At 40.4% G+C, this 26,296-nt stretch overlaps 1 protein-coding gene across 1 annotated transcript in view; it reads right to left on the reverse strand.

Moving 5' to 3' along the window:
• Positions 1-26,296, reverse strand: part of LOC127629979 (glucose 1,6-bisphosphate synthase-like) — a 52,251-nt gene that overhangs the window by 7,869 nt on the left and 18,086 nt on the right. The window contains exons 3-11 of the mRNA XM_052107329.1: positions 25,499-25,605; positions 22,332-22,416; positions 21,422-21,505; positions 20,552-20,745; positions 20,047-20,236; positions 3,691-3,788; positions 3,323-3,503; positions 3,022-3,115; positions 2,527-2,656 (exon numbers count right to left, since the gene is read on the reverse strand). Coding sequence (XP_051963289.1) covers positions 2,527-2,656; positions 3,022-3,115; positions 3,323-3,503; positions 3,691-3,788; positions 20,047-20,236; positions 20,552-20,745; positions 21,422-21,505; positions 22,332-22,416; positions 25,499-25,605 — 1,163 coding nt within the window. The remainder of the gene's footprint in view (positions 1-2,526; positions 2,657-3,021; positions 3,116-3,322; positions 3,504-3,690; positions 3,789-20,046; positions 20,237-20,551; positions 20,746-21,421; positions 21,506-22,331; positions 22,417-25,498; positions 25,606-26,296) is intronic.

Genomic DNA, 26,296 nt, shown 5'->3' on the forward strand with positions numbered 1-26,296 from the left:
CATCCTGTTAATAGTACCTAGGATTTCAAAATCCACAAAAGGACCAATAACGGAAAGGCGAGAGAGAAGAATGCGATTTGAGATAGTGTCAAATGCTGCGCTAAGATCTAACAGGACAAGCATTATGAGTTCACCAAAATTAGCAGCAGCAATTAGCAGTTCATTAGTTGCTTTAATTAGTGCAGTCTTGGTGCTATGTAGATGATTTGGAATGGAAGCCAGATTGAAAAAGTTAAAAATATTTGTTGGTAGCAAGGTGGGAGTGTAACTGTGAGGCAACAGCTTTATCCAGCAATATGGAATGGAAGGGGAGGTTTGAGATAGGGCGGTATTTATTGAATTCAGATGTGTCCAGACCAGGTTTTTTTTAGGACTGGGGTTACAGCAGCAGTCTTTAACTGGTACCATACCAGTGCAGAAACTTCTATTAATTAAGTGAGAGCTAAGTGTTGATATTAGAGACAGAGAGTGTTGAGCAGTAGAAGGTCATTGTGGCAGTATGTGGAGTTGGAGTTTTTATATAATTTATTTATTGCCGATGGGGTGGTGGGGGTGAAGTCGGAAAAAGTGGTGGCAGGAAGATCAGATTGAAGGTAATGGAAAGGAGGTGGAGGTACTATAGAATAAAACAATGTATAGATGGAGTCAATTTTTATATTAAAGGAAATAGGTGCAAAGATCGGAAGACCAAGTAATAACGGAGGTAGGTGGGTTTATGAGATTGTTAACAGTAGAAAATAATGTTTTCGGCCTTTTAACAGAACTGTGTATAACTGAGGACCAATATGCTGAGCGTGCATTGTTTAATGCAGTCTGAAGCTGTTCAGTGTAGGCAATGGAATGGACAGTTAGACCAGTTTTCCTGTAGAGGCATTCAAGGTGACAACAGGTTTATTTTAGAACATGGAGATCAGCATTAAACCACGGGGAGGATTGAGATGAAGGAACAGGTCTAATCTTGATGGGTGCATCAGAGTTAAGTGCACTGGAGATATCGGCATTATAACTAGAGAGAAACTCAGAGGGACTGGTAAGATCTTTGATGCTGGGGAGTAAGGAGTCTTGCAGAGAGGCATTGAAGGATCAATAGTCTTAAGATTTCGGAATGATATATCAGTTTTCTGACTGTGCAAGCGAAAGGGGCATTTACACCTGAATTCAATAAATGAGTGATCGGACACTCCCATAAAAGAGAACCAGAGACAGTGAACTCATTTATTCCAGAGGTACAACCAGGTCCAAATTTTGACCATGTGAGTGTATGGGAAAGTTGACATGTTGTAAAAACGTAAACATTCCAATATAGATATGAATTCATGGGCATTAGCACAATTAGTCAATATGCATGTTATAATCACCAAGCAGTATTACAACAGTGGAGAGTGCACATACAAGAGTCAACAATACTTTCAGTTCTGTAAAAAGTTCTGATAATGGTTTAGGAGGTTGGCAAGCAAGAATTACAAGGGGTGAGGGACCTGACAATTTAAACGCCAACTATTCAAAGGTATTAACTTAGAGTACATCAATAACATTTGCTTTTAGGTGGCTGCAAAAAACAGCAGCCAGACCACCACCCCTGGATGACAGGCTGTAACCAGGAGGAATAAGTACATTTAAAAACAGAAATAATCACATGGAGTTTACCATGTTTCTGTGAGTAGCAGCATATCATGTTTTTTAATCACACAGTGTCACAAAGAAATGTAGCCTTTGTAAGTTAGAGAGCGACAGTTTAAAACAGCCAGCGAGAGATGTGCGCTAGCATGACGTTTCTCAGAATTAACAATAGACTACATGCAGGTTATAGTAGTTAAACCGTTAGTGTTCATCACATGGGGTGGTGGCTGAGTATACAGTCTATTGGACAAAATGGATGGATTAGCAGAAGCAGCGAGTGGAGCGATGAATGTAGCGGGGGCAATTCCAAGTGCATTGCAAATGCTATAATTGGCAGTATCAATTCGTGGTCGAGAGTTCATACAGCAAAGTTGAAATGATGAGAAACTAAGCTTCATAACCAGGATGCAACAGAACAGCCAGGCTAGAGTGGAGGTTCTTGCTAGGCCCACGGCAGATGATTTTTCAGTTATACACGGTCAGATTCATAACAGATGGCGGTGGAGCTACGCAGATTGGGTCGGAGTGTAATTGCTCCATAAGGTTAATACTGACCCCAACCACACCAACTGCTCTCTATACTTATTTCACTCAAAACGCATCAAAAACATATAATGAAAGTTATGCCAAATTAGGTAATACCTTAACAACATTAAATATATTAATCTCATGCATTGACAGCTGAAAGGTCGGTGCAGTAAACCAGAATAAATAGACCTATGTTTGTAGAACAGTACCACATACTGTATGGGCATGAAATTGCTTTTCATTTTATTCTTTTCGGTCTCAATGTGAATAAACCTTTCATCAATAGTTTTTCTTGCATATTTGTTACATATTTGATGTAAACATGCTTGAAAAAACAAAGTAGCAAAAGGAGAAGATATTACATAGATTGGTGCCCACATTTCATAGATGTTCCGTAGTTGTTGGTTCAAGGAAAGGTTTTTGGTGTGTAGATAAGCAGCCATCTCAGCCACAACAACCGCTGTACTGACTCCATCCTTATCAAGAACCATGTTCCCACACAGAAAGCCTGAAATCATAATAAAAGGAGAGGATACAGTAGAACTTAATTGGCCTTTGACAGGGATTTTATAAGGCATAGTTCACCCCCAAATTTTATTTTTGTCATCATTTGATGATATTATTTAAACATGTATTCTTGAAGTCTGTGTATCGGTTACAAAAGCAGTGCTTTAATAGTTGTAGCAACAGGATGAACTCAGAGAAAGGCTCAATTCATCCCCTTAAAAGCACTGCTACTTAAAATATTAAAGCTAAAAAAAAGAGAATAGATAAAATTAGTATTAACTTATCTGTTGTTGCATGACAAGTCAACTAGTCTACTATCCTGATCCCAATGCCATCCCTAATGTATGGTTTTTAACCTATACCTACCAATGGATTCTTCAAAGGAAAAAATGACCTCCTTTCCTGATTTTCTTAACTCGTGGATTCTATTTCCAATCCATTTGAAGCCTGGCAATGTTTCCTAAGAAATAAAAACACAAATGTCAGAGAAAAAACTAATAAACAAATTAGAAACCCACTGCTTATAGTGTAAAATCTGTGCATTCATCTATTTAGATCACAGACTGTTTAAGAAGAATAATAATAATAATAATTATATATATATATTATTATTATGTGCATTTCAATTTTTGTATTTGTTTTATTATTATTATTAACTTGTACTAACCTCAAATTGGAAGCCCTCTATGCGTGCAAAGGCCTTAAGTATTTTGGATGAGACAGTGGTGGCCAGCATGTATACGCTCTCAGTGTTTGCTGGGTCTGGGTGTGCTTCCTTCCAGTTAAACAACATCCACCAGCCAAGCAATGCAGCCAACTCATTTCCTGTGAACACTTTCCAACCGCAACTGCCCATAAAAACATTAGACACTAAATACATGACACTCAACACTTAAAACAAATACTATCAATTATAACTGAAACGATACATTTTACAGCAAAATCTGAATACTAACACAATGTACATAATACAATGCAAAATCCAAGATAAGGTGTAGTTGAGGGTGTACAGTAGAAGAGGGCAGGATAGCCTACTTGTCGTTATGCTCTGCAACAGCAAGGCGATCAGCATCAGGGTCTGTGGCCACCACAACGCGGGCCCCTTCTCTCTCAGCTAAACGAAGGGACAACTCCTAGAACACAGATAATGCAAGACCATGATGTCACTCAGAATACTCAGTGGTGTATTCTTTAACCTACATTTGGTGGAAAAGATGTCCGAGTGGTATATTTGAGCTAGCAAATACTTAACAGCTCTCAGTTTTCACGTTTATAAACATAATCCATCAGACTCTAGTGCTTTAAGCAATGTCTTCTGAAGCGATCTAGTTGGTTTTAGGTGAGAACAGACCAAAATATAACTCTGTTTTCACTGTTCATCTGGACAGCAGTTTCCTTGGCAATCATGATTTCAAGCTCGATTACACTTGCAAGTGCTTGACAGATGTACAGGGCTGCGTTCCACTTCACTTTAAACATCCACTTGATATCTCCACCAAGCACTTCCCCTCTAGAAATCCTTGCCACCATTTTTGAAGTCCGTTCCACTTTGTTAATTTAGCGAGGGAAGTTTCTGTTGACAGACCCTCAACCCCTCGATTTTTACCGAGGGAGCGAGCTTACAATGATGTACGTGTAAAGGAGGCGGCGAGAACCGGCTTGACACTATAAATAATAGTTTAATATAAAACTGAAACAAAAAGACAAACACACAAAGGTGTCAGGCAGCTGTCTGTAAATCCCTCTCTCTCTGTCACACTGCAGCATCCAGTCAGCCTTTATCCCTCTCTGAGGCTTGATTAGTCTGATTAGGGGTTGGGTGTGCGGAATCACGACCCAGCCGCCCTCCACCCTGCCACATTCCTCCCTCGTTCTCTCTGTTTTAATGTTCTTAGTTCATGTTTTTATTTTGTGTTAGATGATGTCAGTATTATTATATATGACAGACAAACTATTCTGGACATTGGCTTTTCATTAACACATCAGAAACCAAGCTTTGAGATGCTCAATAAAGATGATGCTCTGTTTACAAACTCAGCAGCCCTTTGTTTGGAACACGTGGTCACAAACATGAAGGCAAAGCCAAAAAAGGGGAAGGAGGGCCGACGTCCTCATTAGGGTCAGATGCCACGCCAAACGACCTTCACTACCCTGCATTCTTCTGCCGAATGTCCAGTCTCTGGACAACAAACTCTGCGAACTTAGGACATGAATCTCCTACCAACGAGAGTTGCGGGACTGCTGCATTATCTGCCTTAGAGTCTACTGAGGTCAGACTCAGCAATCGAGCCTACGGCATTCTCCGTGCATCGCACAAACAGAACTAATGATCTCTTGGGGAAAAGCAGAGGAGGTGGTGTACGTTTTGTGATCAACAATTCAAGGTGTGATCGAAGGAACGAACACAAAGTCTTTTTGCTCCCCTGATCTGGAATATCTCATGCTACAGTGTCGACCATTCTGGTTAAGATTTAATTTATTATAAGGACAATGGATATTAACATAACAAGTCAAAATATGCCAGAGTTAGCCAAAAGGCTAGATTTCATCTGCAGTCCTAGGCCAGATGTACAATAGGCAACCTAAAAATACAATGTAAATACAACAGTTTAATCAAAACATAACAAAAATCAACAAACCCTACAATTTCAAAACCGCAAAAAAAAATTTTTTTAAAAATCAATGTTGACATATTTGCATGCTAAAAAGCCAAGTTTTAAAAGAAGAACGAAATCCATTATAACTATTTAATTCTCTAACTGACGTTGGGATGTCATTCCATTCTTTTGAAGCTTTAATAGAGAAGGCAGACTGACTAAAAGCAGTTTTCCTGAAATTAATAACACAGTCCCTTCTAAGTGTACCTCTAGTGAGACGACTGTTATCCGATCTTAAACTCAGAAACTCACTAAGAGGTGGTGGGGCCAGGCCATTAAAAATTTTATAAGCTAAACAGCCATTTGAAAACTTAGTTTTCCCAACTCAACAATTTATATTTTGATAAAATCTTACAATGATGAAAATGATGTGGTTTCTTATCAAACAATTTTAGCGTTTGTTTATATATAGTCTGTATTGGTAGCAAGGCTACCTGAGACCAAGTAGTTAGACAATAATTCATATGTGAAAAAAAATCATAGAGTGCATAAACATTTTGGCAGCTTGGGTAGACATTGAATTCCTGATATGTCGAAAATTATATAGATTAAATTTTATTTTCTTAACAGTTTTTAATCTTTAAATTCTGAAACAATTTGAATTTTTTCACTGGTAATAAAAATGTCCGGATCAACTGCAGAGTTGGTGGTTTTACTAAAAAACTTACCAACTGTTTTGGAAAGATTTAACTGAAGGCTGCAGTGGTTTAACCATTCACTAATTTTAACCATAGCATTTGTAAGTTTGGCTGCCACTGCTGCTTTTGATGTTCCATGTATATATAAAACAGTGTCGTCTGCATACATTTGAACTCTCACTTACGCGGCAAATCATTAATATACATGCAAAACAAAAGAGGGCCCAGTATAGACCCTTGAGGCACTCCAGTGGACAATTGAAGAGGTTCAGATTGATAGCTGCCAATACGTACAGTTTGTGAGCGTTGAAAAAGATAAGATGCTACCCACTTTAGAGCATTATCTGAAAAATTAAATAGAGATAATTTAGACAGTAAAATATTGTGATTAACAGTGTCAAAGGCTTTCCTAAGATCTAAAAAAATAGCTCCAACAACCTTGTTCCTATCAAGCAAAGATTTAATATTTTCGATTAAAAAAAAAACAGTTCGCAGTCTCAGTGGAGTGATTTGACCTAAATCCAAATTGTAATGGATGAAGGGAAAATACTGAGTTATTCAAGTGATCCCTAATCTGTTGAGACACTCATTTTTGTAAAACCTTCGATATTACTGGCAAAATGCTAATAGGTCTATAATTGGAAATAATTTGTCTGTCTCCTGATTTAAATAAAGGGGAAACAATAGCTAATTTCCAAGCGTTTGGGAATTCCCCCACAGAGATCGATTGATTTATAATTTTTGTGATGGGGATAATCAATGACGAACCTAATTCTTTCAACATTGTATTATCCATACCAAAAACATCTTTTGCTTTAGAAGTATTAAGTGAATTGATTAAGGATTCTATATTTCTTTCAGAAGCGCTGGAAAACACAAGGCTGTTCTCTGACGACATGATAGGGCACTTACTAATATCTATGTGTGAGAAACCCTGTGTAATAGATGCAACAGAGTCTACAAAATAGTTGTTAAAAGCTGTAGCAACCACAGTTGGATCAGAAATACATTTCCCATCCGACAAAAGTTCAACTGGTTTTCTTTCTTTATGTTCCTGCCCCAGCAATTTGTTTAATTGATCCCAAATCAATTTTGAATTGCCCCCTGCATTGTTTATAATGGTCAGAAAAAAGTCAGCCCTTGACTTTCTTAACTGAGATGTAACTTTATTCCTCAACATTGCAAAACGGTGTTTATCAGTGCTTAATTTTGAATTATTTGCCTTTTTTTTGCAAGATCACGTTCTTTCATCATATTAAAAATTTCAGCATTAATCCATGGGAGACTATTCTTATAATTTCGGTTTCTAAATTTTTGGGTAAACTCCTTAACAAAATACTGTAGTCTACTTGTAAGCACTGTACTGCCATCATGTACATCTTTCCCATCTAGCAAATTACTCCAGTTAAACCTGTTTATTGTATCTATAAAATGATCCCGTGCATTGTATGGTATTCTAGATACTTCTTTCTCCTTAACAGTTGAAACACAAAACCTTCTGCTAGTTAACTTTCTTGTCACCAGAACTAAATTATGGTCCGATAGTCCTGTGATCATATTAAAGGATTTTGTAATTCTTTCTGGTTTATTGCAAAAGATTAAGTCAATCTGCGTTACAGAGGGAATTCATCAATCGCAGCCATGTACATTCCTCCACAAGCCGACACAGAGCAAGCACTAAGGGAACTGTATGGAAGTGTAAGTGAGCAGGAAACCGCGCACCCAGAGGCCACATTAATTGTTACAGGGGACTTTAACAAAGCCAATCTCAGGACAATCTCGTTTAAATACTACCAACACATCACATGCAGCAAGAGGGGTTTAGATCACTGCTACTCTCCATTTCGGGATGCGTTCTTCCACCTTTCGGCAAATCGGACATAAAATGGTACCCTTCCTGCAGGCTCATCCTGACATGACCCTACAGCATGACAATGCCACCAGCCATTCTGCTTCTACGGTGCATGTTCTCTTACGAGAGGTTCTCTCGTATTGCGTAAGCTAGCTTACGCTACGGGAAAGATTAATCTTTTCTGAGATATTGAAGCCAAAAAATTATCCTTAATTTTTGTATCCATTGTCAACGCAGTGCGGCAGCTGCAGACCTTGAGCGGGCTAGCTAGCGAGCTCATAGGTTGCTCTGCGGCAACTGCTGCAGCCTATAGACGAGCTTGGGCGAACTTCGCATCCAATGAGAAGCGTCCAGCGCTCACTGCAACAAAGCCCGCCAAAATGGGCGTGACTAGAGTGCATATAAGCGTAGTTCAGTAGGCTGGAACCCTGATTTTCATCTCTTCAGCGAAGCTCTTCGCATCTCTGAACTGGAAGCGGCGTCGCCGTTCGAGGGGCATCAAGCAAGCGTGGACAGCTTCGAAGAAGCCGGCCGTCTTCGCCACCTTCAGCCGTCCTGCGAGCTACGCCATCGGCGGCGTATCCTTTTTAAAGCAAGCTAGTTCTTATGAACTTCACAAAGAATACTGGCGTCTTTTTAAAGATGCCTCGCTCCACTTGCGCCTCATGTCGCGCCCCTCTCAGCACCGGAGACCGCCACGTCATCTGCGCTCTCTGCCTGGGACTGGGGCATGCAGAGCTCGCCCTCGCTGAAGGCGGATCACGATCTCTGCGAGGAACTTCGATGTCGACCCTGCGGGCTCGACTTCGGCGCTCAGGACGACAGCCGCGCCGCAGTAAAAGCGCCCGCTCTCAAAGGCTGCGGAACCAGTGGTAGAAGCGATTGCCTCGCCGAAGCCCCTCCCTCGAGCATCGCCTTCACCCTCCCGCCCACCGGGATCGCGCAGTTGCCGCCGGCGGCTGCTCTGCTGCCATCTCGGACGAAGCGGAGGATAAGGGCTGTTCCATCATGGCTCGGACAGCGAGGTGGTCAGGGTTACGCCTCCTCCTCGGCCCAGGAATCCAGCAGGACCAGCGCCCGAGTCGAAGGGAACTAGCAGCGCCTCCTCACACTGGCCGTCGACCGCCTCGGGCTCAGTGGTCACCGCCCCTGAGCAGGATCCCAACAGACTCCACGCCGCACCTTTGCCCGCCCTCCTCGAGATGGCGGTCTAAGCTAGTGCTCCGTCTAAGGCCTGCAGAACTACTTCCGCCTGTGTTGGCGGCGCCTATACCGCCGCCCGGCCAAGCCGCATCTGCTCTGCATTCCATGGCCGTCTTACAGACAGAGGCCGTTTCAGATCTGACTAGCCGACTTGGGAGAAGCTGAGCGCACTACGGCGCCACTCTCTCTGTCCGGTCTCTTCGGTTCCGCGGTGAGTGGCACTGTTGACCGTTTCTCGAAGCCCAAGCCATGAATCTCTTTCTGCCTCGTCGCGCTAAGCTCCTCTGCAGGCAGCCCATGTGACCAGCCTCCTGCACGAGCCTCTTCACAGCGCCCAGCTCAACAAGCCAGACTTCACAGCGTCGACAGGGCGGCCGCCCTCGATCGGCTCAGACAGCCGCCGCAGACAGCCGCCCCCTGCGGGCCTCGGCCTAAGATTGTACTGAAACCTGAGCAACGAAGTCCTCCTAGCGTTGTTGAGAAAGCGGCGGCTCAGGCCCGCCGCGGCGGACCACCGTCAAAGCTTCGCCCCTGTCAGTCCCCTTCTCTCAGGCTACTGCAGTGGTGGATTCAGCAGCCAACAAGCCGGTGATACTACCCGTTTGCCTGCACTCAAGCGCCGTTTTCACGGCGACCCAAGAAATCTTGTAAAGAGTAAACATGCCTTATGTGTAGAAAATGTGCCCACAATCCAGTGCTCACCCCTACACACAAGCATTACACATCCGATGTCCCTATCAGAGCACACTCACATAAGCGGTTCACGACCGGCTCGAGTGTTAGAGTTAATAAGCGCCCACGAGCCCGTCGCGTATCCCTCCTCTGCCCGCTCTGTCACACGGCCAGCTGTATGTAAGTCCCGTATGCCCCCTGTCAGTCCCCTTCTCTCAGGCTACTGCAGTGGTGGATTCAGCAGCCAACAAGCGGTGATATTACCCACTTGCCTGCACTCAAACGCCGTTTCCACGGCGACCAAAATAAAGCCTTATGTGTAGAAAATGTGCCCACAATTCAGTGTTCACCCCTACACACAAGCATTACCGTCCGATGTCCCTATCAGAACACACTCACATAAAGCGGTTACGACCGGCTCGAGTGTTAGGGTTAATAAGCGCACCCACGAATCCGTCGCGGCGCCCATTCTCTGGCCGCTCTGTCACCACGACCAGCCTTATGTGTAGAAAATGTGCCCACAATCTAGTGTTCACCTCTACACACAAGCATTACCGTTCCGTGTCCCCATCAGAACACACTCAAAAGCGGTTCACGAACCACTTCGAGTGTTAGAGTCAATAAATGCGCTCCACGAATACGTGCGCGCACCCATTCTCTGCCGGCTCTGTCACACGGCCAGCAAACACTTCTCTGTATGTAAGTCCCGTGCCCGTGGCTATGCTTGCGCATCACTTGACAGGCGTGACTCTTTCCCCATTCACCTCAATCGGAAGTCACTCACAGAACAGCCTGTCCATGCTGTCTGCGAGCAGTCCAGCATAAGCACAGTAAGCGCGCTCACACATTCTGTTCAGCGGCTGTGTCGCGGCAATCAAGCGATTTGGCCATTCACCCTCTAACATTACGCTTCAAAGCGTGGGAAGATATTCAGGGATATCCGAATGGGTGTTAAGCACAATAAAACAGGGCTATTTGCTACAGTTCGATCGCCGTCCTCCTTGCTTCAGAGCGCGGCTCGAAACTACTTTGAACACGGAAGCTTAGCGTGCATGCTTCGTTCAGAAATAACAAACCTTCTGTGCAAAAGGGCCATAGAGAGTGCCGCCTCCACTGAGCGAGTCGGGGTTTTACAGCCGTTATTTTCTTGTCCCCAAGAAAGGCGGCGGCCTCAGACCAATATTAGATCTCAGGATTTTGAACAAAGCGCTTGCAAAAGACCGTTCAAAATGCTTACAACCAACAAACTCCTCGCGCATGATGCGCCAGGGGACTGGTTTATTTCTCTCGATCTGAAAAATGCATACTTTCAGATTCAGATAAATCCCGTCACAGGCCATTCTTGAGATTAGCCTCGACGGCCAGGTTTATCAATACACCGTCCTTCCGTTCGGCCTGTCCTTAGCACCCGTACTTTCACGAAGTGCATGGGCCTTGGCGCTCGCACCCCTCGTGAGTCAGGGTTTGCGAATTCTGAACTATTTGGGCGATTGGCTGATTTTGGCACAATCACATACAGAGCTTCTGTCTCACAGGACAGTTCTCCTCAGTCATCTGAACAGTTTGGGCCTTGCAGTCAATTGGACCAAGAGCTCACTACAGCCCAGTCAGGCAATTTCCTTCCTTGGAATAGAACTAGACTCAGTGACAATGGCGGCTCGCTTATCTACACAGCTGGCGCCGTGTGCAGCGACTAGCAGCGTCATTTCAGATGAACAGCCTCACACCTCTGAAGAAGTTGCAGAGAGTGCTAGGCTACATGGCCTCAGCCGCAGCAGTACTTCAGCTGGGTTTACTGCACATCGCCCGCTTCAGCATTGGCTAAACACCCGGCGTCTCGCCGGGCTTGGGCCACAGGCCGCCAGCCCATCAAGGTGACTCAGACCTGTATTTCAGCTCTGCAGCCCTGGACAGTGGCTGAATGGTATCAGCGGGGAGTGACAATGGGAGCTGTATCTCGCCGAAAAGTCATCTCGACAGATGCGTCCAACACGGGTTGGAGCGCGGTCTCGCGAGGGCTCTCGGTTTTCGGCCTATGGTCAGTTCAGGAAAAGCTCCTTCACATAAATTGTCTGGAAATGATAGCGGTCGAGTACGCGCTCGTGCGCTTTCTCCCGGTCATTCAGGGTCACCACGTCCTGGTCCGTTCGGACAACAGATCTGTGGTATCCTACCTAAAACGTCAGGGCGGTGTCAGATCCAGGAACCTCTTCCATCTGACCAAACGCATACTGAGTTGGTCCCAGTGCCACCTGCGCTCGCTGAGGGTGGCGCGCGTGCCAGGCCACCTGAGCGGCGGCCCGGACAGACTGTTCAGAGACAATATTCCCCAGGGGAATGGTCCCTGCATGCTCAAACAGTCCAGGCGTTATGGCACCTATTCGGCAGAGCGGAGATAGACCTCTTTGCGTCCAAAGAGAACTCTCACTGCCCAATATTTTTCTCAGCGAGGGCAGCTGGCCCAGGACTGGCCCAGACACCCGCTTTACGCCTTCCCTCCCGTCTCGCTATTGCCACAGGTAATGCAGAGGATCAGGAAGCGCGTCACTCCGTGCTCCTCATAGCCCAGCGTTGGGAGAATCAGACATGGTTCCCGGAGCTTACGCAGCTGTCACTGACAGCGCCGTGGCCCATCCCAGTGAGAGCAGATTTCCTCTCTCAAGCTCGCAGCACAATCTGGCATCCCCACCCAGAGCGCTGGGCGCTGCATGCGTGGGTGATCAACGACTACCCGTCGCTCTGCCAGGAGTAGTAATAAACACCATCATACACGCTAGAGCCCCTTCCACGAGAAGACTATGCGTCAAAATGGTCTGTGTTCTCAAAATGGTGCACCGACCGAGACCTGGACCCGCGGACATGTGGGGTGTCGTCGCTGCTCGTATTTCTACAAGAGCTGCTGGATAAGGGCAGATCCCCATCCACGCTCAAAGTGTATGTGGCGGCCATTGCGGCGTTAAGCTGAACCCCTGCACGGCCAGTCATGGGGTAAAAGCGAGCTGGTCATCCGCTTCCTCAGGGGAGCTAGAAGGATGAACCCCCGCGCCCCCATCGGTTCCTATCTGGGATCTTTCTATAGTTCTCGAAACTATGAAAGCCCCCTTTCGAACCACTTCAATCCGTGGATTTGAAATACCTTTCACTCAAAACCGTTTTTCTGACTGCCCTGTCATCAGTCAAACGTGTGGGAGACCTTCACGCGCTGTCTGTCAGCGCTGCGTGTCTTGAGTTTGGACCAAGTGACTCCAAGGTCATTTTAAAGCCTAGACACGGCTATGTTCCCAAGGTGATCGGTACTCCTTTCAGAGCACAGGTCATTTCCCTATCGGCGCTGCCAGCACCCGATAGCGAACGCGACGCCAATCTCCTTTGCCCGGTCAGAGCACTGAGATTGTATACTGCGCACTCCGCCGCTTTCAGACGCTCTGAGCAGCTTTTCGTTTCGTTCGGAGGGCGCACCAAAGGTCTCGCCGCCTCGAAACAGACACTATCTAGATGGATAGTGGACGCTATTGCTGCTGCATATGCGGAAAAAGACCTGCCATGTCCGTTGGGCATTAGGGCTCACTCCACTAGAGGCATGGCATCCTCGTGGGCATGGTCCAGTGGGATTTCCATTCACAACATATGTGTGGTAGCGGGATGGACTTCCCCCTCCACCTTTGTCAGATTTTACAATATGGAAGTGCCCGCTCTGCAGGCAAAACTACTAGCGGTTTAATACGCTACAGCTCCCCTGGTGAGCTGCACTGATGGGACACATTCCACACAGACCGGCACCGCCGCTCTGTCGTTCCCTTTCCACTATGTGCTTATGTATTACACAATCAATGACCCGCATTCTTGCCGGCCAAATATTATTTCCCCACTCATAAGGGCTCCCCTGGGTCCCCCCTTAATTCCCTGGGGCTCATACAGTGGATGCTTGGTGCGCACGGCGTTGACAATGGGTTCCCGTAGCGTAAGCTAGCTTACATATCACGAGAGAACCTCTCGTGATGAGAACGTATCGGTTACCTAACGTAACCTCGGTTCTCTCTAGATGAGGAGCGAGTATTGCGTAGCCGGCCGTGCTTCGCCCCACGGCGACTTTTCGCTTCAGTCAATGAAAACCAGGGTTACAGCCTACGAACTACGCTTATATGCACTCTAGTCACGCCCATTTTGGCGGGCTTTGTTGCAGTGAGCGCGGACGCCTCTCATTGGATGCGAGTTCGCCCAAGCTCGTCTATAGGCTGCAGCAGTTGCCGCAGAGCAACCTATGAGCTCGCTAGCTAGCCCGCTCAAGGTCTGCAGCTGCCGCACTGCGTTGACAATGGATACAAAAATTAAGGATAATTTTTTGGCTTCAATATCTCAGAAAAGATGAATCTTTCCCGTAGCGTAAGCTAGCTTACGCAATACTCGTTCCCTCATCTAGAGAGAACCGAGGTTACGTTAGGTAACCGATACGATTTCCTGCATGACAGGAAAGTCAGTGTTCTGCCATAGCCAGCAAAGAGCCTGGATCTCAATCCCATTGAGCACGTCAGGGACCTGTTGGATCCGTGGGTGAGGGCTTGGGCCACTCCCCACAGAAATGTGAATTTGAAAGTGCCTTGGTGTGAGAGTGTGGTAACATCTCACAGCAAGAACTGGCAAATCTGGTGCAGGTCATGAGGAGGAGATCCACTGCAGTACTTAATGCAGCTGATGGCCACACCAGATACTGTTACTTTTGAATGCACACCAATATTTAAATTTCTGTCTGACTAGATTTTCGGACATTTTAAATTTTCCGAAAAACCTACTTTTTCGAAGTCCTAGACCATAACTCAGATTTGCACGAAATTTGTTGTGTATTATCTAGAGATACAGGGGAAAATAAGTTATCAATGATTTTTGATAGACCAAAGAGTTCTCAAATAATGCTTCAACAAATATGGCAGTAAGTATGCCAAAATGGTCAAGAGGCTGTATCTTCGCTTGGGTATATTTACACCAAACTTGGTGTAAGTCATAGCCATAATAACTTGATTACCTGCACAGTTTCAGGACAGCACCACCAAGTGGTCAGGAAATATCAAAGTAATTTTTTCTTAAAATTTCTGAATAGTTTGACCTAAAATTATGAAGCTGGTCTCTTTAGATTCCTTGGGACATACGGAGTTGAACGATACCCAATCTGAGTTGTCGTAAAATGCTGTTTTTAAAAATGCCTTGGCGTACATTTATGAAACTCAGTATGCATCATCGGCACTGTCCTGAGCGTACCTATATACATTTTGGAGTCAGCACCACCTTGTGGTCAATAGTTATAATGAAATGTATAAAAATCGGAAACAAAAAGCATCGGAAACTTTGAGTGTGTCATAATGACCACAACTTGATCTCACCATGCAAACTTGGTGACTGCGCCACCTATTTATATTTGGATAATTAATTGTATTTCAATTTTAGCAATTCTACTTGTGTTTTTTTATGCTACTTTTCATAGTCATAATCAGTGATGTCCAATGACAATTTCATACATTTCTTAAGTTGGAGTGCTTGGACCTGCAATTGTTGGAGTGCTTGGACCTGCAATGGTCCCAAATCCTGACCACTACTCAGATGCATACACTCACACCCATGGCTCTAGGTGGCACTATATTAACCCTCTGGGGTCTGAGGGTGTTTTGGGCCTTGGAGAAGTTTTGACATGCCTTGACATTTGTGCATTTTACAGTTGCTTAAAACACATTAATGGCTTAAGTCTTATAACACTGTATTCAGCACAAACTGGGCTACAATAATATGTGAGCAACATGTATGTACATGTTTGTATTTGTGAGAAAATAACCTTTATGCATGCTTTTTGAAAAAACGAAATTAAGTCATTGAAATAAGGCCATATAACACATACTAAACATTTGTCCACAAGACTTTTGAGAACTGGATCTTGTAGACTAGAGTTTTTGCTAAAAAATGATGTGAAAACCATCCTGATCACTCATTCATACAAAACAATATACTAATTGAACTTTTGTAAGACACTTTTAGTGTTAGAAAGATCATTTGCAAGGAGGTCTGAAATATCATGAATATTCATAGTAATTCACACCTGAGGAGACAAAAGACCCTCCACTGGGCCTATCAATGAGGAATGTGACAAAGAGAATGAATGGGAGGAGATTTAATGATCAAAATCAAGTTAAAAGTAATCAATCTGACTACTTAATTTTAGACCTACACTACCATATAAAACAAAGTCTCTTCTGCTCATCAAGACTGCATTTATTTGATCCAAAATACAGTAAAAACATTGTGTGAACTATTTTCACAATTTAAAAGTTTTCTATTTGAATATATTGTAAAATGCTATTTGTGATCAAAGCTGAATTTTCAGCATCATTACTGCAGTCTTCAGTGTCACATGATCCTTCAGAAATCATTATAATATGCTGATTATTTAATATGGGCATATTTAAAGTGCATTTTACTCATTTAACCTGAAAACATATTTGCAAGCACAAGCTTTGTTGATGATAATGAGGCAGCATAAACACTAGTTAAAATATAATCTAAACATTTTTATCATATTTATATCATACAGCATACATTTTAAATACCTGCTTTAGCTGAAACAACATTTACATGTAACTAAAACTTGCCTATTAGGACATATTTCAAATGTCAATACTCTGAATCCTGGCTGGCAAGTCTGGAAACAGTCCCACTAGTAAAATATGTACATGTTTATATAAAATAGCATGTCAACTAATGAAAACTAAACGACTTACTCGTCCGAAATTGTATCCTCTGCTGGATAAAGTCTCTCTTAAAAACACAAATGTTCATTGGAGTCCCGCTCTTCTTCTGAGGAAAATGTGAACTCTTCCTTAACCCTCTGGGGTCGGCAAACGCGCCGGCGCGTTTTGCTGTTTTTTTTTCCACATAGCAGCAACATAGACTTAAAATACTCCGTCATTTATGGTCATATAAATAAAATCAATACATGATTATAAACTATAGAGGGTCTTCTTTTTTTGTGTACACTCATATTAACATCAAAACCTTGTGTTTTTTTTTTAAATAAATAAAATAAAAAGGTTGAGCTTTCAGCAGTCTCTGTGTTCACGAGCATATTTCAGAAACACGTCACTAAAATTAACTTAAACTCCGAATTCTTCTCACACAAACATGAAACATATGTCTAAAGAAAGCTTAAAATGTCTACTTTTAAATAAAACAATTCAAATTTAAAACAAATATTCTCCTGCAATGTAATCTGTATGAAACAAAGCGATGTACGTTTTTCCTTGCTCAGTCTCATTATCTGTAATGTGATCCCACCCACCAGCAGAGCGTGCCATTCATACGCTAATGTGCTGAGGCGATCAAGGGAAAAGTACACGCCCCCGACTGCGAGATTTGATGTAAACAAACACAACTAAACTTTTCTGCATGCTTGTAAACTCCTGGATGTAAATATGAGTTAACAGAAGAAGAGCGGGACTCCAATGAGTGTTTGTATTTTGAAGAGAGATTTGATCCAGCAGAGGATACAATTTCATACGAGTAAGTCATTGAGTTTTCATTAGCTGACATTCTATTTATATACAGATTTTACTAGCGGGACTGTTTCCAGACAGGACTCAAAGTATTGACATTTGAAATATGTCCTAATAACCAAGTTTTAGTTACATGTAAATGTTGTTATTTACATTGTATGCTATATGATATAAATATGATATGTAATATGATATAAAAATAATATGAATGTTTAGATTATATTTTAACGTGTGTATGCTGCCTCGTTATCATCAACACAGCTTGTGCTTGCAAATGTGTTCAGGTTAAATTAGTAAAATGCACTTTAAATATGCCCATGTTATAAAATCAGCATATTAATGATTTCTGAAGTAAAATGAGTTCACACAATGTTTTTAACTGTATTTTGGATCAAATAAATCCAGTCTTTGTGAGCAGAAGCGACTTCTGTTAACGGTAGTGTAGGTCTAAAATTAAGTAAAGTTTTATGTAAAGAAAATATATAGTCAGATTACTTCTTTTAACTTAAAACTTGATTTTGATCATTAAGTCTCCTCACATTAATTCTCTCTCTGTCACATTCCTCATTGATGGGCCCAGAGGAGTGGTCTTTGTGTCACATCAATGTGAATCTCATCAATATTCATGATAGTTCACGCCTCCACGCATATTGCCATTCAACACTAAAATTGTCACACAAAAGTTAAATTACTATATTGTTTTGTATGAATGAGTGATCAGGATGATTTTCACATCATTTTGTAGCAAAAACTCTAGGCTACAAGATCCAGTTCTCAAAAGTCTTGTGGACAAATGTTTATTATGTGTTATATGACCTTATTTCAGTGACTTAAAATTTTTGTTTTTTCAAAAACCATGCATAAACATTATTTTTTCAAAAATACAAACATGTACACACATGTTGCTCACATATTATTGTAGCCCAGTTTGTGCTGAATACAGTGTTATCAGACTTTAGCCATTAATATGTTTTTAAGCAACTGAAAAAGCACAAATGTCAAGGCATGTCAAAACTTCTCCAGGGCCCAAAATACCCTCAGACCCCAGAGGGTTAATATCCTGGAGTTTCCTCACCAGTGTATCGTTACAAACGCGCAGAAAAATGAACAAACTTGTTTTTAAGGCACATTTACCATTTGCCTTGATCGCTTCAGCACATTAGCGTATGAATGGCGCGCTCTACTGGTGGGTGTGATCACATTAGAGATAATTAGATGAACCAGTAAAAAAAAATTACATCCCTTGGTTTCATACAGATTGCATTGCAGGAGAATATTTGTTTTAAATTTGAATTTTTTTATTTAGAAGTAGACATTTTAAGCTTTCTTTAGACATACGTTTCATGTTTGTGTGATAAGTATTCGCGGAGTTTCAGTTCATTTTTGTGACGGGTTTCAGATATATACACTCGCAAACCCAGAGACTGCTTACAGCTCACCCTTTTTATTTTCTTTATTTTACAAAAGCACAAGGTTTTATTGTTATTCCGATTCGTTCGGACAGGCCCTACAAAATCTCCAATTTCATTTTATCGGCATTTAGATTTTTTTTTTTTTTTTTTTTAACTACTTTTTCAAACAGATTTTTGTATACATCATCTACAGACCCCCCTGACAAAAAGTTGTTCAAAGAATTTCAATAAGTTAAATCATTCCAAAGATATTCGTGAAAAAGTTATTTTGGTTGAACGCAATTTCAGTAACTGATATGCAGTCACATGCAGAGTTTCGCAGCTGAGCGAAGCAGTGGTTAAATGTCAAACAGATGCTTCCTGTACCCACCTCATCAAGTCATGCAATAGAAATGAGTGTAGTTCTGGTGATTTTTGCTTTGTGCTTACTGAAAGGAGGCTGGGCTTTTACCAATCAAATGTTGATCTGCATCTTTGTTGAAAAGTTACATGAATATAAAGTTGATCATGGTAAAAGCTATGCTCTGCTGTGATTCCATTAAGCTTGGTATGTCCCTTTGTTGACTGGCAATGTTGTGGCTGTGTGGTGCCGTGGGTTTAAATCCGTCTGGGGGCAATGTTATCCATGCTTGCTCTTTGAGATCTTTATAGGTGGCGCTGTCTCCAAACAGATCAGTTATCCTCAGGACATGATGTTAATGATGCTTACAAATTTTCATTTAAATCTGACAATGCTTTTAAAATATAAAATACTTTAATAAAATTCATTGTAGCGGAGGGACAGTATGGGTGATAAAGTTGTAGGCTCAAATCTAAACTAATGTTGTATGTTTGCACTTTATGTCATATGTGATCTTTGGGTTGTGGTTAATGATGTGCAGTGCTTGACATTTTGGGTGACTGGCCCCATGATTGCAGCTTGCAACTATTATTGCTTTTTTATTATTATTATTACAAACATTTTCTTTTAAATGTGTCATAGTCAAAGTGATTAATGTTTTGTCATGAAAACATGGAACCTCTTAAATTCCACATTTAAAATACTCTTCAAAAAGACATTGTTGCTTTTAAACTGATAGCCCCAAATAAATAAATTATATTTATTGTTTAATTATTTTTGGTAACATTTCTTTAGAGTGGCCGTGTTGCACATATTACATTTCACTATTTTTAATAACTATAGTAATAAAAACAATAACAAGTACAAGCAGCTCTACAAACAAAATTACATAATACATGTAGTTAATCAGATTACTCCGTAATTACCCATGTAAATACACTAACGTGTAACACTAAAACAAAGTGTTACCGAATTTCGTATTTCTTACTTTAATTCAATACATTTTATTTTAATTCAAAGTGATGTAAACATTAAAAACCTGTGAGGTATTCCATGGATATGAAAAATTTGAAAAGTTCTCTTACCAAGACTGATACTCCTTCCTCTGGATTAGGACAACTGACAGTGGAAAAATCTGGATCTGGATCTTTCTGCTCTGGAACAGGGATAGGAGGTGGGAAGCCAAATTGCTTAAAAGCTCTCTGTACATAGTTGTGACCAACACCATGGAAAGATGAATGGACAAACTTCAGCGGAGACTTTGCGTTAAGTTCTCTGCAATGAAAAGAGAAATAATTTATTTAAAAAGACATTTCTATTCAAAATCCAACTACCCTCAACATGTTACAACAAATAATCGAAAATGAATATAGTTCCCTTTAGTCAAATAAGCATGACCTAGGAATTACAAAATATGTTTGTCCAAGTCAGTGTCGTTACTCGCTATCAAGACATACAGAAGTACAGAGTATCGGCTGTGGAAAATGGTAGTGCACCACAATTATTCATTATTTTAAAAAGCTTAAAACACCCTAATATGCAGCTGTAAAAGACTACCATGCCTGTTGTAGTACAGGTAAAAGATTGCACCTGTGGAAGCAGACAGTGCTCAGCTCTTCCATGTACCAGCGGCAGACATCATCTAGAGGGTCTCTCCTTAGTGAGCTGCTTTTAACTAGGTCCTCATTCCAGGACTCAACCCAGGGCTCAGTACTCTCCTCAATGCAACACAAGATATCCTTATCGTGTGGTGAGGAGATCTGTGCACCATTGTGCCAGTAAACCTTCAGAAAAACAACAAGGTTTATTCAGACATTTACAAGAGCCCATCTAAAGGTATTCACAGTTAAGAACAGAATCTATCTCAAAAGATTTTTTGTATTTAAGGATGTACCCAAGATACAACAACAAACTACCTGAAACCAGGGGCTGGCAACATTTTTGACATCACTAGTTGTCTTATGTTTCTTATAAGATATAAAAGGAAAAAAAACAACTAAAACGAAATGAAAAACAAGAAAACAAAGCAAAAGATCAAAGTGCATCAATACTGCAATGCTGTCCTGATTTCAAGTGGGATGCAATTGACCCAATGGACGCTGAAGAGTGAACAACATTTTAAGTGCTGATATTTAGTATAACAGCATTGGGTTGTCATCAATCTGCTTGTCTGCGGCATTCCAGACAGGCTGCTGGGCAGTGAGTTTCCCAGCAATATGCAATGATTGATCCTGCATTTGGCTTCTTTTGGAACTATTCTTGTTAGCGGAGCAAAAATGTAAAAATAACAGGACAATTTTTAACTCTATATTACTTTTTTTACAGTATTTTTGTGCAAAAGCAATATCACACAAGCAAAAGTGCTGTTGTACTAAATATCAGCATGACTGTGATTTGGCCTTTAGCACTTACTACCTTATAAACTGATTCATAACAAAAACTGGAGAAGCAAATACTCACCTTATATCCATTGTCCTCTTTTCTGTTATGAGAAGCAGTGATCATGATTCCAGCTGCAGCTCCATATTTCATCACAGCGTATGGCTGGAGGATTACATGGTTCAAGATAACATTTACCTCTATTCACTTTATTTATTACTGCTTCTCATCATCATTTTAGGTAACATTCCCAAGCCAGACAAAATAGCATTAGGGTGTTTTAGTTCTTCTACTGCAATTTAAAAACACATGGAATGCAATACCTATGGTATTAGTGTATATAAATTGATTTAGTCGAAATACACCGCTCCCTAGAATATTGATTCTGATTGGTCTATCACAGTATATAGCGGACAAATATTTTTGTATAATGAACACCAACTGTATAATTGATCCTTGTCCCAGGAAACCAATTTCTTACATACTGGTGCTTCTTGTCACTCTACGGTTGCTCTCTTTAAATATCAGTTAAAGTCAGAAAAAGATAATTTGCACCATATTGCCACTTAAAGCAGCTAGTTACCCACTACAGTAAAAATGGCTTTGGAACTTAAGTTTACATAAAACTTTTTCAAAACAATTAAGATAGATGAACATACAAAAAACTTGCATAAATAGGATGGATAGGAATGCTTAAACATTTTTTTTTGTGGAAGTATTAAGATATAGAAGTGAAAAAAATAAATCTACTGAAATTAAAATTTCATGTATTCACTTATTTGGTAAAAAAAAAAAAACATATTAAGCAAGATAATGTACAGTTAACCAGTCATTATTGCAAAACAAACCCTTCAGGAATTATTTAAGACCCCTTTGCTTACTTTTGTTGTCCTGATCCTCCTGTCTGGGATTATATTGCAATAACGACTGGCAAAAAGTAAATTATCACAGACACAATGTTTATAGACAACTATAAATAACATTGTCTTACCACAAATGGGGTAGGCACATATGTAGAGAACAGATAGACAGGGATATCTCTACAAAGAAAAACAGCTGCAGTCAACCTTGCAAGTCTGCAGATAAAGAACAAAGACTAAATTAAATACTGCTCCCACTGCTGCAATATTTCACATATAAAAAAATGACTATGGTACAGAGCTTTTATATTATACATTTGCAACACAACACACACATAAAAAAATTATCTTCAAAAACTCTGCAAAGTCGGTACACTGTTGCTCCAAAAAAAACGTATAATCTCAAACATGTGACATTTCGAGCATGAAGTTGAGCTTAACTTTCTGATGACAGTCTGTTGAACAGAATATAGCACGAAACGTCACATGCTTGGGAGCAACAGTATGCTGAGTTTGCCGTGTTTTCATGAGATACACATTTCTAGTCACAAACCTGTATTAGTTTTTGGGATTTATGTGCTTCTTGAGATTTTTTTAAACAAAAAAAAAATCTTAACTTTTACCATTATGTAAACATGGTCATTTTTACAGCAGCAAAGACATGCCAAAATTGATTACATATTATGCATTGTATCAAATCAATACAATTTCAGAAATGGCTGAAATGTGTAATTTTGTTAATACCTTTTTGAAGACAAACCTAATTGATAATGAAACCCCAAATACTCAATGCCATGGAACAATATTTAATGAATAATGGCGTTTCTTTTTTTTTTTTCTTTTTTTGGTGTCAAAAAGACAATTTTTAACTGTGACTAAGCAAAACTTCAGGTAAAAATAATAACCATAGAGACCAGAAGGAAACAAAGTGATAACTTTGCCAATGCTTCTGGTGTAACAGGCATACCAACTTTTGTTATTTTGACTCATGCCATTGACATTTAATGCACCAAGTGCTTTAGTCAATTGATTCAAGTAACAGACCTAGCAATCTTGGTTTCAAAAAATAATGATGATACCACATTTCGAAGGTTCTTTTTTTTTTTCCTGTAGTTTTGCTCTTAATCATAGGTGAACATTTTCATTTTTGATTACTCCAACAAAATACTGAACTGCTCCGCAAATATTGATCCATGGTATTTCAAATGTATTTTTACATCATCATAATCATTTAAGCATTCCTTTCACAAATACAAAAATTAAAGATCAAAAACAACATTGAGCCGGAGACCTCTAATAGAGTTGACACAGAATGACTGTGTTCTACTGACTCTAGAAATGTTCTCTCGATTCGGATTCATAAAATGTGAATGGCCCCAGCATGTGCACTATTGTTCCATACAGGAAACCAGAAATATTTTCCTGTACATTTCCCTCTTATCCCAAAACAGACACACAGCTGTTGCCGATTCATTTCGCAGTGAATGCTACTGGCAAAAATAGACTTCTAGTAATGAAGTCTACCCATCCAGCATTACTGTCTAAGATCCCAAATAACAGGTACTAATTTGCTTGTGCAATCTTTAAATTTGTGTGTGCATCATGGGCGTATTGCGTGTGATTTACTAAGAAAACTGTGCAAATAGCCACATTTGGTGGCTATTTGCAAATACTGATTTGTATTTAGCTATTTATTCTAATTTTTATTTATTCTTTATTTTAATGGTCAGCATTTGACTGATACTAAACATACAGTACTGATGTTTATTTAGCCATTTATTTGATTTTTCTTTTTTCTTTCTTTAAATGGTCAGCAATTGACATACTAAACAGTACTGATGTTTATTAAGCTATTTATTGTATTTGTATTAATTATTTATTTAAATGGTCACCAACTGACTGATACTGAACATACAGTACTGATATTTTTTTCACATTTTCAATGATTTCATCTCAAAACGGTCACATCTCATATAATTTTGCTAATTACAGCATACTGTAATGTGGTACCGAAATTAGCGACAAGATATCGTACCGTTGAATTTTTTTGGTATCACAGAACATTGTTAGTACAGGTAAACCGTGCAACCCTAATACCTGCATTTCTTTCGTATTAAAGGGATAGAATTTAAATTCTCTCAGCATTTACTCACCCTCATGTCATCCCAGATGTGTGACTTACTTTCTTCTGCTGAACACAAATGAAGATTTGTTGAAGAATATCTCAGCTCTGTAGGTCCATACAATGCAAGTGAATGAGTACAAACATTTTGATGCTCAAAAAGCACTAAGGCAGCATAAAAGTAATCCTTATGACTGCAATGGGTAAATCCATATCTTCAGAAGCGAAATAATAAGTGTGGGTGAGAAACAAATCATTATTTAAATCCTTTTTTACCATCAATCTCCACTGTCACTTTAACATTCTTCTTTTGTTTTTGGAGATTCGCATTCTTCATACATAATGCCACCTACTGGCAGGAAGGAGAATTTATAGTGAAAACAGATTTAAATATTTAGGTTTCTCACGAACACCTTTAATATGGCTTCTGAAGATAAAGATTTAACCACTGAAGACTTATGGATTACTTTCCTGCTGCCTTTATATGATTTTTGATGCTTAAAAATGTTGGTATCCATTAATTTGCATTGTATGTGCCTAAAGAGCTGAAATATTCTTCTAAAAATCTTTGTTTGTGTTCAGGAGAAATAAAAAGTCAAACATCTGGGATGGTATGAGAATGAGTAAATTATGAGAATGAAAATTTTTGGGTGAACGATCCCTTTAATTTGCTCTCTAAAATTACATTCTGGCTTGATAAATAACTTTGCAGGTGCAATTTAATTAATTGGCATCAAAACTGCTCTTTTATTTTGCACATTCAGAGGCTCTAAATTGCATATTCATTTCAGGGAAACCCGCAAAAATTGCAGAGACATGCTATATTGCATATCTGAAAGATGCAATCCTCAGAAGACTTTGATATTCGATAAGGGTCCATCCTTTTTGGGTCCATGCTGTTAAGATCGCATGTGTTTTTAAACACGCAAAAACCTTTAGTAAAACAGGGCCTAAAAGTTTAATTGTAACTAACTGAATTGAAAATGTGAAAATATAGCAGGGTGATACAAAAATCAACAGATATATTATTTAAAATCTCAAGTTTAAGAATCCAAACATTAACCATTAATATCTGCATGAAACATACAAAAAATATATACATTTCTGTCTTTCAGATGCTGGACACTTCGAGGGTGTATTTTTGCATGTTGCAGACAAGGTAGAGGACAATCTTACCGTTCACTGGTGCAGCCACTGCTTGCTTGGGCACGAGTGTCATATCCAACTACCAGACCTCTTGTTTTTAAGTCAGGGAAATATTTGGCTAAGTATTTGTACATCCCCTACAAGGAAAATGAGGGACAGGCAGTGTTATTGACATAACAGTACTGGACACACTTAAAATGAGAATACATCTCTTTTGAGAGATTTTTGAGAGATTTGGCCTAATACTTGTCAAATTCTATTAAGTCTAAAGTCACAAAGGATCAAGACATGAATTGTAATGAAAGACAATAAATGTGTCTTTTGGTGAGTAGATGTTTGATGGAACAGGGTTTTCCATTCATTCATAAGTTTTTATTGGTAATAGTCTGTAGGTGGCACTGCATGGTTTGTTCCATTAAATTTACTACATTGACAAGAGCTGGACAGTTTATCATAAATGTTATTTGTTGTTAATTACCAAAACTATTGTAAGAACTTGTTGATTTACCATCATATCTATTATCTGATGATATCTCTGAGGAATTGTCAGATCAAGCTCAAGTATGGATTGCAAATTTACTTCTACACAATTGACAAAACAGAGGTATTAATTATTGGAACAAACACCTTTTCTCTCGATGGATGTACTGTCGCATTTTACAATTAAGGGTGTCATGTGTGATAGCAAACTGTCCTTTTTCTACAAATATTTACAATGTTTGTAGAACAACATTCTTCCACATCAGAAATATAGCAACCATGCTCTCTGTTTTTGAAGCTGAAAAGCTAATTCATATGTTCATGACCTCAAGACAAGATTATTGTAAT

Source organism: Xyrauchen texanus, chromosome 36 (assembly GCF_025860055.1).
Source record: "Xyrauchen texanus isolate HMW12.3.18 chromosome 36, RBS_HiC_50CHRs, whole genome shotgun sequence".
NCBI classification, from domain to species: Eukaryota; Metazoa; Chordata; class Actinopteri; order Cypriniformes; family Catostomidae; genus Xyrauchen; species Xyrauchen texanus.